This window comes from Priapulus caudatus, unplaced genomic scaffold, assembly GCF_000485595.1.
Source record: "Priapulus caudatus unplaced genomic scaffold, Priapulus_caudatus-5.0.1 Scaffold179, whole genome shotgun sequence".
NCBI classification, from domain to species: Eukaryota; Metazoa; Priapulida; class Priapulimorpha; order Priapulimorphida; family Priapulidae; genus Priapulus; species Priapulus caudatus.
This window is the reverse complement of record NW_014577240.1, coordinates 154958-169957: the sequence shown is the minus strand read 5'-3', so window position 1 is coordinate 169957 and position 15000 is coordinate 154958. Positions and strand designations below refer to the sequence as shown.

Below are 15000 nucleotides of genomic sequence, written 5' to 3'. Positions count from 1 at the left end.
CGCCGTATTAATAAGATATCGTCATTCATTTCGCTGCATCGTGTTGCAGGTCGGGCTACAGAGGCCGAGAAGCATGATTTCCTCAGTGAGATCGCCATGATGAAGCACGTGGGAGCACACAAGAACATCGTCACGATGCTCGGCTGCGTTACGATACAGGAGCCGTATTGCATGGTGATGGAGTACGTCCCGTACGGAGACCTTCTCAAATACCTGAGAAACCTGCGTAGAACGGTGAGCGCGACCGCGAGCGCCATCTTGCTGAGAGAACGGTGGAAAATAATGGGTATCCGGAGAATCGGTCACAATAAGATTGATTACAGGAAATTCGGAGCAAAACGTAAACCTCCGTTTGATATCACAGAAAAAAAAGAGGAGAGCGCTGGGAAGGATGAGAACAGGGGCGCGTTTCACGAACGTCCGTTCGCTATTTTCTCTGCTATCTCCCGAGTTGTCCGCTAAATAGCAGGAGGCGAAAGAAGAATGTGTATGAGCAGAGAGAGAGAGAGAGAGAGAGAGAGAGAGAGAGAGAGAGAGAGAGAGAGAGAGAGAGAGAGAGAGAGAGAGAGAGAGAGAGAGAGAGAGAGAGAGAGAGAGAGAGAGAGAGAGAGAGAGAGAGAGAGAGAAAGAGAGAGAAAGAGAGAGAGGAATGTGGTAAATTGAGGGGAGAAGAGCACGAGAGAAGGACGGAGGAAGGGAAGGAGGGGCGCAGTCGTAGAAGGAAGAAGCCGGTATGGAAGGAAAAGGAAGGATGCAGCAGAGGTGATAATTATAAGAAGACGTAGAGGAGAGAAAGAGGAAGAAAGTAGAAGAAGAAGAGGAGGAGAATACATGGGAAAGCTGACGAGGAGAAAGCTGCAAAAAGACGGTAGTAAGAAAAGACTGGAGGAAAATGGAAGTGGTATGGGAAAAGAGAGAAGAGGTGACGGAGTGGTTGAAGGTGCAGGAGACGGAGGAAGGCACATGATGAGGCGGGCGGGGTGGGTGGAAGAGGAGGAAGGCGGAAGCAATAGTAATTTTGTAATAATTTTTTCTATGGCCAATTGTACTATGACTAATTTTATACCGATTGTGAGATACCGAATTTGAGACATATACGCGACCGAGCGTTCACACGCTGTTTCGCGGCTCCAAAAATGCCGTATTTGCGAGCTGCGAGCTGCCTTTTACACTGAAAAAAAAACAATGCGTCCAAGCGAACAATCAAGTAAACAATGCGAATTAAACAATGCAATGCGCACCAACTGCCGATTAAATACGTAGACTGGTCCGCGCTCGACAGTTCCACTCGCGTTACACTGGTTAACTGTTGAGCGCGGACCAGTCTATAAAATACGCGGCTTCAGAGATTCGGTATTTTACGTTCACACGAGAGAAATACGCGGTCCAAGAGATTCGGAATTTCTCAAGCACGGCAAATAATTCGGCATCTGGGAAGCCGCGTATTTCAACAAATACCGAATCTATTTAGATTCCGTATTTCTTGGACCGCGCATTTTGCCTCGTGTGAACGCTAAATACCGAATTTCTTGCTACGTGTGAACGCGGCTATAAATTTGTTTACTCAGCATTCTGCTGGGCAGTTATAAGGAGCCTTATGCTCCTTTGCGCCTTATGCGCCTTATGCGATTTTGGACTGTGCACAGCACTACCGCCCCGCACGCGAAATTTTTTTCCCCATTTGAGTTCCGGACCACAGCCAATCAGCGCACTTCATTCACTCGACTTCCTCGAAGCAACAATGTAAAATGAATACCACCTATCCCTAACCCTACCCCTAACCCGTACACGAACCCTAACACTAAATATAATCCAACCATATATATACGAACCATATATTACAAAACACTATCTATGGTGGGTCCGGAACTCAAGTGGGAAAAAAAATTTCGCGCCCCGCACACTATAGGACCCGCTCCCGATCGATCGGGAAGCCCCCGCACACTGTCCGACTAGAAGTTGGCGCAAACCATGGCGCTCTCGTGGCGTTCCAAGCGGATTTAGCGTGTACTAAGGGTCGGGAGTGTTTTCCCGCCATTTTTACCGAATGCGGTTCCCATGGCGCTGCTCTGTGATTGGTCAATTTTCTTCAGCGTTCGGCGGCGGGTCGGATGGCCACGCACACTATCCGAGTCGCGTCGTAAGCCCTCGCACCCTATACGTCCCGCTCCGCTCCCGATTCAAAATTCGAATCGAGCCAAAATGACCTCCCGAGCCAAACTTAAGCCTCACGATTGCGCTAAAATCGGATAGTGTGCGGCTAGCATTAGCCTAGGATCTCTTTCCAGCCGTAATCCTGTAGATAAATAGATTATTAACAGAAATTTACGAGTTATGAATTCGAATAATATAAGAAAGTTGTTCTATTACTTGTTTGTTCCTTCTTCAGAAATTTCATATTTCCACTTGTCCGTCTCGGCGTAATAGGTAGGCCTACCAGTGGTTGTTATATCGTGCCATCAACTAAAATACTGACTGACCTCTCCTAGGCGCATGTGTGGCCTTGAGCTTAAAAACCACCTCTTCTACATAGATGCTTGTCTAGCACGCAAGAACGCCTTTGTTCTTCAGTGTCGCCTTCACATACACTTCAGTGTCCAAGAGACACAACGCAGTGAAAGTGGTCGAATCCCACCGTATAGTAACAGATATCTCTGCATAATTTGCTGCCCGTGTTGTGAATTCATGTCTTCACTACCGTCCCTACCTGGCACCAACCCGTTCCGAATTGCTTCATTTTCGTCTACAAAATGGACGGCTAAAAAGTATACGCATATTCACAAGCACATTACAGTAAACTAAGACGAACGTTCAGGGCCGTACATGGGCCACCATGTGAGAGGGAACAAGCGGATAGTTGATTTCTAGATTTCTGCCAATAATAGAACACACGCGCCAAATAAATATCAATGATCATAGTATGAATGTAACAGGTAATAGAACAAAATTATCCCCAGCCGTGATTTATTCATGAAACCCGATAAAAAGAATGCCCTCAATTAAAAAAATTAGCCCCCGCCCACCCCTAGGATTTTGCTTAGACTACGGTCCTGACGTACGCACCCTATACCTTGCTTACTCAGTACGAGAAGAAAACGGGGCGGCGTATCGCCACTCACCAGGCGGAGCTACCGTCGCCGCCGCATAGTCCGCTGTCCATTGGCTCGCACACGCAGCCTGCGACGAACACGGGCACGACAAACCTAACAGACTCGTCGTCCGAGGACACCGACCTAATAAAGTTCAGGTATAGATCTAGCCGACGATTTACATGCGCCCTTATTTTGGAGACTGGAAGATATTATAGAGAATGGATTTAGATAACCTCAGTATAATAGCTTTTCTTGATAGTAGTTGCAGTGCATCCATGTGGTGTCTGGAAAAGGTTTGTATATAAATAATTTGAGTGAATTGAGGTGTATGTGATTTAGAAGTGGTCAACTACTTGCCTCTGCGTGAGAATTTTTTGTCATTCAGATGTTAAGTGATCGGGAACGTATCAGTATTACGAGGTATACACAACGTATTACGTGTAGTGGCTAACAGATAGTGCTCGATAGGATTTAGAACAAAGGCGGATATTTTCTTCATTTGGGGGTTACTTGAGAGTATTTAGCTGAAACACACTTCTGTCTTCAGTATTTTACCAAATAGCTCATAACTGTGTGACATACTACGCAGTTACAAAGTTTTCATTGCGCGTTTGGCTGAAGATAGGGTTTAAGAGAGAGAGAGAGAGAGAGAGAGAGAGAGAGAGAGAGAGAGAGAGAGAGAGAGAGAGAGAGAGAGAGAGAGAGAGAGAGAGAGAGAGAGAGAGAGAGAGAGAGAGAGAGAGAGAGAGAGAGAGAGAGAAAGAGAGAGAGAGAGAGAAAGAGAAAGAGAGAGAGAGAGAGAGAGAGAGAGAGAGAGGTGAAAGGCGGGGATCATGGGGAAATTCAGGCAAAAGCGCAGTGAGTGCTTTACTGAGTGGCTTGAACTACGAGTAAAACGGATAGACGGCGAGGCGAGATGGTATCGAAGCGTGTTAAAGCCGGGTTATCGATCCATCTGTATTTCAACGGTAGAAGACCTTTATGGCGAAGCGTTTATATGCACAATGGTAATATAACGAAAATGGGCAAAGTATCGGCCCGGTATATTTTAGCACAGACGATAGGCCTATATGAAAAAAAGGCAACGCCCGATTTGTGCATCGTAATCTAGTTGCATCAGACCGAAACTGTATAGACGCTGCTTTCTAAAACGCCCCTTTCCTAAGCAATACTGTATACCCATAGATCGCATCTTCCTATTTATTCACGCCGTATGAAGATGCGGGCACGGGTTTTCGGCCGTAGCCGAGTGTGAAATCACATAAATGTAGCCGATATGAAGCGTAGCGCTGTTAGAGAACGTCCCGGGAGACCGCCTGCCGATAACAAACCTGCCAATCAACTGCTCCATCTACGTGCAAGTTGCAGTCATGCCCTCACGCTCGGCCGCTAATGATGGCTCACCTGGGAATAAATTGTGACATCCCTGTTGTGGCTCTATACGAGAAGCAGTTTAAGTGTTTGCCAGATTTTTTCCACTTCCGACGTATAAGCTATAGCTAGTCTGAAATGACTGCACTAGTTTAACGTGCGACTAGTTTATTTTTATGTCTTGTATTTGTTATTTGCATAGAATTAGTTTGCATTGTGTACGTTTTGTATGTTTTTACGCATGTTATTTTGCAAAAATGTGTCTGACACCCGCAGCATTGCTACGGACGGTAGCATGACAAGCTCCAAACGTAAAGACCAACGACGGGATTTCGGCGACATCGAAAGCGTTCTAGATGCTAAAGAGCTGCAATCATTCGCCTTACAAATAGCAGAAGGAATGGTAAGTGCTATACATAGGAAAACTCCGCTGCTAATATGCAATAATGCAAGAATAACAACGTAGTTTTCCAGAATCTTTAAGCATCACACTATTCCAACGATTAATTTTATGATGCACACACAAGAGCACGTCCACGCTATTATTTAAGCGAAGAGCTCAATTCCTATTGTTCGTACGACCAAAGACTCGTGCAACTACCGGCGCAATTCATCCTGGCTATATATGCCGCTAGTAGAGATTTGCTAATTAAGCATCAACAGCATTAGCGCACGATTTCTCTATACTAATACACCACGCATCGGGTACGCAGGAGCACCTTGCCAGTAAAGGGGTCACGCATCGAGACCTCGCCGGCCGCAACGTGCTAGTCGGCGCTGGAAAGCTGCTGAAGATCAGCGACTTCGGACTGTCACGTGAGGGCATTTACGTGAAAACAAGTGGCGGCAGGATTCCGCTGCGCTGGCTGAGCGTCGAGGCGATGCGGGATAACATCTACACGACAGAGAGCGACGTGTGGGCGTTCGGCGTCGTGCTTTGGGAAATCTGTACGCTAGGTCCGTATCACAGCAGTCGTCCGTCACTCATGCCTGTCTAATATTAATAGCTTTTACGCTAAAATGGATTACGTTTGCGTCATTCGTTATGCGTTAATTTTTCCTAATACAAATAATTTCTGTGCATTGACATACTCTGACGTTAATAATAATTTCTGCGCTCTGTCGGACCCTGACGTAGATCATAATTCCTGTGCGTTGTTTGTCTCTGAGCTTAATAATAATTCCTCTGCGTTGTCAGCCTCTGACGTTGGCTATCATGTTCCGAAATTCATCTTGATACTGATTCATGATTGTGCGGAGCTTTACGCGTTCGATATTGTCCATTCGAGACTGACGCAAATTTACCATCGGAATTTCACCGCGGCTAGACTGCAAAGACCACGAAATTTAATTTTAGTATGATACAGCAAAGAGGCTAACGTATTATTGGCATAAATTTCTCCTGTGTGCTCACGAATAAAGCGCATCACCACATTACGTTTAATTTTAGGCTGAAAGAAAGCTAATAACAAACGTTATCAAAAATTGAAGCTAAGTCTCATCATGTTATTAATTCAACTTTAAGTCAATTAACTAACAAAACCGTTACATTATATATATATATATATATAAATATTGTGTGTGTATATACAAATGCGCTTCTGTTTTCATGTACGGTCGATGCTAAGTGTTGGCGTTTCGTTTGAATGATTTACGTTTTGACAGGTGGGTTCCCATACCCTACTGTGTCAGACAGGGACTTGTTAAGCTACCTACTTAGAGGCAACCGACTGGAGAAACCTCACAATTGCGATGAGAAGATGTAGGTTGATATGTCAATGTAAATCAGTGAGCTTGTCACACTAATAATATGGTTGTAGCTGCAATTTTATTCTATCTGTATTTATAATTATCAGATACGATAGTGTATTATACAGAATAGAACAATATTAAAATTTTACTATTAATGCACATTTCATCATGCGTTATTATTCATGCATTCATACTTTCGTGCATTTAAGATGCGTACGCAATGTTTGCCAACGCGAATAATTTTTTTTATATTTTAATTTTAGACATAGCGCCATTCAGATTTAGACATTCCTAGGGCATTACTCATCTATAGTTACACTAAGAATCATGTATATGTTTTCTAAAGCATCTCCATGCAATGCGCAAATGTCTGTTTAATATAGGGGGTTCAATTAAAAAAATAGTTGGAAAGGTTTCCCGAAGGTTTCCTACGGATTCTATCTATCCTTGTGTATTTTAATTGCGATTAATATCTTCTGAACCCTTGAGAATATGCAGCCATATATACTATTGTAAACATTATTATAGTACAATAAAATGCAACAAAACTGCAAACAAAATTTTGGATTAATCGTATTGCGATTTCGATGAACGCACATGGTGAATATAACCGGCGAATATCTTAGCGTTACATTCCGTAATATAATATACGCCGTTCAGTGTGAGTAAAGAATTTTGATGCTGCCTGAGTAAAACGCGCACGGATACGCGGCGAGGTTTCACGAATTTTCCTTCTGCGAACTTTTAGATATCAAATCATGCTGCAATGCTGGGCTCACGAGTCGGCGAAGAGACCAAGCTTCAGCGAGCTGTGTGAGACGCTAGAGGCGATGAACAAGGAGGACCACACGTACGTCAACATCGACCCCCGCACGACAGCGCCATTACCGCCGACCGCCGGAAGCTACCGTGAGCTTCTGTTCCAAAACCCAGACATCGAGCATGAAGCCGTTTAAGAAAAACCGTATGAGATACGAGAGGGTATCCCTCTACTATCTGTAGTCGCTGTGTGATCCGAGTTGTCTGATTGTAGCGAGGTGCGTGTCGGAGGCTGATCGGTGTAATACAGTACGTCCGTCTATATGATTAGCAGCTGTTAGCAAATACGCGTAGGGTCTCGAATTTGTCGTATTTTTTTATCTTGCCGCAGAGTTGTGTATGTTATACGAGAAAGACAGAGAGAGAGAGAGAGAGAGAGAAAGAGAGAGAGAGAGAGAGAGAGCGAGAGAGAGAGAGAGAGAGAGAGAGAGAGAGAGAGAGAGAGAGAGAGAGAGAGAGAGAGGAGAGAGAGAGAGAGAGAGAGAGAGAGAGAGAGAGAGAGAGAGAGAGAGAGAGAGAGAGAGAGAGAGAGAGAATCCAATATGGCCCCCTGATTATATTCAAGTAACTGATGGCGATATTAATTTTTAAAGTAAAATAACACTGAATAAATTCCAATAGAAATGTAGTAAGAGCTATTTGAAAAGTTATTTTATAGGATAATCATGCAATATAAATTCTTTTAAAAGTGAGTAACACTTAATGTCAATCAATATGAGGTTAGTGATTAAAACGGTTCCCATTGAAAAGTTAATGATCCAAATATTCATTCATCACCGTTGTAATGGCATCGGTGTAACAGGTTTCCAGTAAGGTATATTCGGCATACATATAATTGATCGTGTAATATCAAAAGAATAGAAATACAATCACTAAATATACCAGATGGAGCAGGACTTGTACATGACCAAACTCCACGACAGATGGCGCTCTCGCTCATGGGCTCAATCTACGATATGCCTAATACGATAATGGTATCCTGAGTGAGCGAAGGGGCACTGCTTGCAGTTTGGTACATGACAGCAGCATGGACGTGTGCCGCCCATTACAATTAAACCAAACCATCCAACAATTACTGGAATCACATATTATATATATATAATACGTATATTATACCAACGCCAAAGCCCACGTCCACACTTGCAGCCGCGCTTACATCAAGCACACATCCACATCTACAGGAAATATCGGTTGACAGTATTCTATCACGCTGACCACACAAGGCCGCAACAGTGTTGCTCAAAAGACATGTACACGAACTAGAATGTCGATCTGCTATAAGGCATGATGATAGTTTCTATACGTAACTGTCGCTAAACATTTGGATTTCATTAGAAAGGGTCGGCAAATAGAGGCTTAATCACATTTCCTCAGCTAGAAATATTTGAAAATACCACCAAGTTATTTGACGTGTGTTTGCTATTAGGCAAACTACGTATATTCCGCTACTAATGTTTGCATTACATGGCTTGATATATGGCCCGGCTATGAATCAGTCTCCCACGGCTTAATGCTACACCGTTCGAGTCGCTCTGCTAAAAGAGTCGGGTAACATTTTTTGAATGATTATCGCAGTTTCATGGGTGTTACCTACTCTGAATGAAAGAATTTATTAACATTGAGGCGGCCACTGTTGTCCATAAGCACTTCGTCGTATTAATCAATTGCGGGTACAAATTAAATTAATCAATTCAGGTATGCAGACATTGGTAGCGCTCGCTTTAAATACATGCACCTGCTGATGAGCTGGGACTTTTCATTGCGCTGCTATTATAAGCGCACTCCAACTATTTTAAATACATTACTCACGTCGTGATCCATAAGAATCAATCATTTTAATATTTAAACTCGCAAAAGCACAGCTATTGATACTACCCGCGGCTGGTAATATGTTATGTAAACTAAATTTATGGTGAAATTTCTTGTAGATGGGGGTACACGCTGTGCAAATTTCCAAGTTCGATATTCTAATACAGAATCTGGGTTAAAAATGCAACGATTACAGCATAAAGAATTGCTCAATACTGAAACGAGGCGTCTGCACGTGCTCCATGGGTATAGGCGCTGCCATCTACCGCGAGATAAAGCTTACATTCACGGTGGAAAATCAGTATTTAAATTGATTCGTGCGCACGCACACGTTTGCATTATGAATGGCAAAATGTATAAATGTTAAATGCTTTGTTCTTCAAAGTTTATGCTCAAGATGAGTATTGTTTTTAATTTTGTACAACGTTGAGGTTATGCATTAGAATAACGCATGCCCCTGTTATTATAGTTAAGGGTTGCTATTTGCACTTGTTTAAAGTTTTCTTGTTTATTAATGGTGCCTACCTAAAACAAGGGGAACTGTTGTAAATAGCACTTCATCCATTCTATTACACCTATCCTGAGCTGGAGGAGCACCCGACCAGCCAAGGAAACGCCAAGACAATAAGACAATGTCCTTTTAATATTACGGGAATTTAGCTTACATCTCACGCGCGTATGCTACATTTATATTATAGTACCTTAAATTTAATAGAGTGATATGCTGTATGTTATTTGTGGTACTGTGTATTTAACACAGTGGATCTGTGCAATATGCTACTGACAGCGTGTTGATTTTGTTGTGAGATGTGCAATGTAAATAGGCTCATCATAAATAGAGCTGAAAGCGTATATATATATATAAATTCGATTTCAGCTGTATTATGCACATTTCCTTATTTTTTCATTTTGTTGGTTTTGTAGTACCGTGTAGAAAGTGATCATGTGGTTCTCACAGGATTAATATTACGATATGCGGTGAATTCTCACTGGTTTTATGAATGGCTAAGTACAATATAAAATTGCACATTGTTTACACAATTTAGCATTTGTGGTTTCCAGTAACACTAAGATCTGTTGGGCTAATAATATCTGAAAATAATTTCGAGAACTCAAAATCCTATTAGTATATTGAAGTAGGATTAATTCGGATGAAAGCAAAATGCAGTGCCACATTCTGCACAGTAGGTAGATTGGCAACAACAGTGAATCACGAAATTGTGCGCGTCGAGCTACTGTAGGATGGAGAAGGGTGAATATAAGTGTTCGTGTGATCATATGCGGTATTTCAATAAAAACAGTTTCTTTGTTTAGGGTCATCGATACCACCAGGAGTAGATAATAGGGAAGGAGTGTGACATCAATAAACAAGGGAAATTCGTCATTTACTAGCCTTATAATACCTACGATTTACTACGCGTAACTCATCCAACTTGAGCTCAAATCGTACACAGTACATTCGCCTAGCATCGTGCGAAATCGTTTCCTCGTATACACCAGCAATCCGGAGATACAGACTAAAACGTACGACACGATTATCCAATCTTTGGCCATCAATCCAAAAGTATTCCCCACCGAACTTGCAAACAAAAGGCAGCTACTAACGCACTGTCGCTCACTCGGCGAGGCGGTGTGGCTCGCTGGGAGATTGGACATCGACGCAACACTCGGCAAGATAACCTTTGACCCGGCACACAGCTACATACCGGCATACCGGCATACAGTTGGTATGCCCCCCACGCACGCACGCCCACCGCAATCTCCCTGCGAGCCACACCGCCTCGACGAGTGAGCGACAGTGCGTTAGTAGCTGCCTTTTGTTTGCAAGTTCGGCGAGGAATACTTTTGGATTGATGGCCAAAGAATGGATAATCGTGTCGTACTTTTAGTCTGTATCTCCGGATTGCTTGTGTATACGAGGAAACGATTTCGCACGATGCTAGGCGAATGTACTGTGTACGATTTGAGCTCAAGTTGGATGAGTTACGCGTAGTAAATCGTAGGTATTATAAGGCTAGTAAATGACGAATTTCCCTTGTTTATTGATGTCACACTCCTTCCCTATTATCTACTCTTGATACCACCTAAACAAAGACAGCAAGCATTATGTCCCTGTAAATGTTCATCAATATGCTCTATATTTTCATGCACATGTGTATGCAGTTTAATTAATTTCTTATACGCGGGACTGTCTTATCTAAAACGTAATTTTGGATATAACGATGTGTATAAATGTTAGGGCTTAGAGTCTATATGTGTTATGATCCAACAGTTGTTGAATAACAGATAACCTGACGGTCTGATACAAATGGCATCAAAGCTTTGAATCATATATAAAATGCAACTAATCGAATGTTTAGTAATAACGTAGTTGATAGGTATTAGGCAATAGTTGCTACCCGCGTGAAGAAAATGTGGGATTGCTTTACTTTTCATTACATTAGGACACCAGAACATTATAGCGATGAAAATAAACAACGTGATGTAATTAAACATCATAATTGCTTGTATAGTGCAGCCAAACCGGAAACTACGTTATTCTTTATATAATGAATTTTAGGATGTCTAATACAGTACACATCTAGTAAGGAAAGGCAATGTTTAAGACAACAATGTATACACATTATGAACACATGAAGCAGGAAATGTTTACGAAATGAGTATGTGAGAAGTGCAAACATCTAGATTTGTATGGCAAATATTTGCAACGATTTACGCTAAATCTAACCACTGAATACGACTAACTAATGTACTGCTGTTAACTGTAATATTTATGAATTATTTTTTGTCCAGCGTGTCTTATTGTATTATATGATGTCACATACTGGTGAATCATGACCGGTATCTAATTTTATAAATGTTCGGGAAATTATATATACATTAACTATATAATATAGTTATATAATATCATGATTGGATAAAAACAACTTGTTTTTAGTTACTCCTGATACTATATATAGTTAGGCGACAGATATGCTAATAAACGGATTCTAAATTTGGTTCGTTAGAAAATTGATGGAAGGCACTAGTTTTTGAAACGTCTGCTCTCCCATTACTGGTATGTGTGTATTAAGTATATACTGAAGCACGTGTGCAAATTATTCATTTTGTAAGCCAAGTTATTACTAACATTTCAATAAAAACTAAATTCGTGTTATTATTTTGTCATTAAAATAATGTTGCTTGTCTTTATTTAATGCAGATGCGCATGCATGTACAGTAATATATCACCACAGTTCAACTGCATCTGAAACGTATATTTATCCTCACATACGCTTTATATAACGATGTATTAAGCCTCTAATAATAAATAGATTTATTTATTAAATAAAAATATTGACCGTGTTTAGTTTATACAGAAACTGTGAAACCCGCGTGATGGTATACAAGGTTCACACACGTCCGAGCGCGCGCACACAATTACGTGGCTCATGCACGCACACACACACACAACTAGATCATGCACGCGCACGCACACACACATACGTGGCTCACGCACGCGCACACACATACGTGGCTCACGCACGCGCACACACATACGTGGCTCACGCACGCGCACACACATACGTGGCTCACGCACGCGCACACACCTGGCTCACGCACGCGCACACACGCCTGGCTCACGCACGCGCACACACGCCTGGCTCACGCACGCGCACACACACGTGGCTCACGCACGCACGCACACACTCCTGGCTCACGCACGCACGCACACACTCCTGGCTCACGCACGCGCACACACACACGTGGCTCACGCACGCACACACACGTGGCTCACGCACGCACACACACGTAGCTCACGCACGCACACACACACACACCTGGCTCACGCACGCACACACACACACACCTGGCTCACGCACGCGCGCACACACACACCTGACTTACGCACGCGCACACACGCCTGGCTCACGCACGCGCGCACACACACACCTGACTCACGCACGCGCACACACGCCTGGCGCACGCACGCGCACACACGCCTGGCGCACGCACGCGCACACACGCCTGGCTCACGCACGCGCACACACGTCTAGCTCACGCACGCGCACACACGCCTGGCTCACGCACGCGGTCACGCGCGCGCGCACACACAAATGCACGGCTCATGCGCACACATACGTGACGCACGCGCGCAAACACGTGGCTCACGCGCGCGCACACACGTGGCTCACGCGCGAACAAACACGCGGCTCACGCGCATACATACGTCGCTCAAAACCGCATACACGTGGCTAACGCGCGCACACACACACACGTGGCTCACGGTCGCGCACACACACGTGGCTCACACGCTCGCGCACACACGTGGCTCACGCGCGCACACACCCACTCACACGTGGCTCACACGCTCGCGCACACACGTGGCTCACGCGCGCACACACCCACGTGGCTCACGCGCGCACACACACACACGTGGCTCACGCGCGCGCACACATGCACGTGGCTCACACGCGCACACACACACGTGGCTCACGCGCGCACACACACACACGTGGCTCACACGCGCACACACACGTGGCTCACGCGCGCACACACATGTGGCTCACACGCGCACACACACGTGGCTCACGCGCGCGCACACATGCACGTGGCTCGTACGCGCACACACACACGTGGCTCACGCGCGCACACCCACGTGGCTCACCCGAGCACACACACGTGGCTCACGCGCGCATACACACACGTGGCTTACCTGAGCACATACACGTGGCTCACGCGCGCACACACACGTGGCTCACCCGCGCACACCCACGTGGCTCACACGCGCGCACACACGTGGCTCACCCGCGCACACACATGTGGCTCACACGCGCACACACACACACACGTGGCTCACGCGCGCACACACACGTGGCTCACGCGCGCACACACATGTGGCTCACACGCGCACACACACGTGGCTCACGCGCGCGCACACATGCACGTGGCTTACACGCGCGCACACACACGTGGCTCACCCGCGCACACACATGTGGCTCACGCGCGCACACACACACGTGGCTCACGCGCGCGCGCACACACGTGGCTCACACGCGCACACACACGTGGCTCACGCACGCACGTACACACTCCTGGCTCATGCACGCGCACACACACACGTGGCGCACGCACGCGCACACAGATACACGTGGCTCACGCACGCACGCACACACACACACACACACACACGTGGCTCACGCACGCGCACACACGCCTGGCTCACGCACGCGCTCACGCGCGCGCACACACGCTGGCTCACGCACGCGCTCACGCGCGCGCACACACACACGGCTCATGCGCACACACACGTGGCTCACGCGCGCACACACATGTGGCTCACGCGCGCGCAGACACACACGTGGCTGACGCGCGCACACACACGTGGCTCACGCGCGCGCACACACACACGGCTCATGCGCACACACACGTGGCTCACCCGTGCACACACACGTGGCTCACGCACGCATACACACACGTGGCTCACGCGCGCATACACACACGTGGCTCACGCGCACACACACGTGGCTCACGCGCGCACACACACATACGTGGCTCACGCGCGCGCACACACACACACACACACGTGGCTGACGCGCGCACACACACACGTGGCTCACGCGCGCACACACACGTGGCTCACGCGCGCATACACACACGTGGCTCACGCGCGCGCACACACACACGTGGCTCACGCGCACACACACACGTGGCTCACGCGCGCACACATATACACGTGGCTCACGCAAGCGCGTGCACACACGTGGCTCACGCAAGCGCGCGCACACACGTGGCTCACGCACGCGCGCACACACATGTAAGCATGCAGACCTGCGTATGTGTATACGTCTTTGCAATAAACCTACATAATATTATGGATTATCTTAGCATTAGATTATTTTCAGTTATTTTCAATAAATCCCCCCTCCCTTATGATTCTTGATGAATGCAAGGTGAATGCATTTAGGGTGTTCTTCTAAACTTCTTGCTTGGACTAAACATAAAACAGAGTATGTAATAAGCTTATATATAAGACAAAAAACAACAGATGTTAAAAAAATTGTTACTTGTTCATATATATATATATATATATATATATATAAATATTGTGTGTGTATATACAAATGCGCTTCTGTTTTCATGTACGGTCGATGCTAAGTGTTGGCGTTTCGTTTGA

General features: G+C 45.4%; 2 protein-coding genes across 5 annotated transcripts in view; one reads left to right on the top strand and one right to left on the bottom strand.

Annotated features, from left to right (window-relative positions):
- The window catches only part of LOC106806789 (proto-oncogene tyrosine-protein kinase receptor Ret-like), a 51023-nt gene extending 43625 nt beyond the window's left edge, over positions 1 to 7398 (top strand). The window contains exons 9-14 of the mRNA XM_014808867.1: positions 50 to 234; positions 3084 to 3247; positions 4740 to 4866; positions 5177 to 5420; positions 6129 to 6225; positions 6964 to 7398. Of these exons, the coding sequence (XP_014664353.1) occupies positions 50 to 234; positions 3084 to 3247; positions 4740 to 4866; positions 5177 to 5420; positions 6129 to 6225; positions 6964 to 7171 (1025 nt within the window). The 3' untranslated portion in view covers positions 7172 to 7398. The remainder of the gene's footprint in view (positions 1 to 49; positions 235 to 3083; positions 3248 to 4739; positions 4867 to 5176; positions 5421 to 6128; positions 6226 to 6963) is intronic.
- Positions 7399 to 14633: 7235 nt separating this feature from the next.
- Positions 14634 to 15000, bottom strand: part of LOC106806788 — a 10696-nt gene continuing 10329 nt past the window's right edge. For all 4 annotated transcript variants that reach the window (XM_014808863.1, XM_014808866.1, XM_014808864.1 and 1 more), the window contains exon 9: positions 14634 to 14817. In XM_014808863.1, coding sequence (XP_014664349.1) covers positions 14787 to 14817 — 31 coding nt within the window. In that variant the 3' untranslated portion in view covers positions 14634 to 14786. The remainder of the gene's footprint in view (positions 14818 to 15000) is intronic.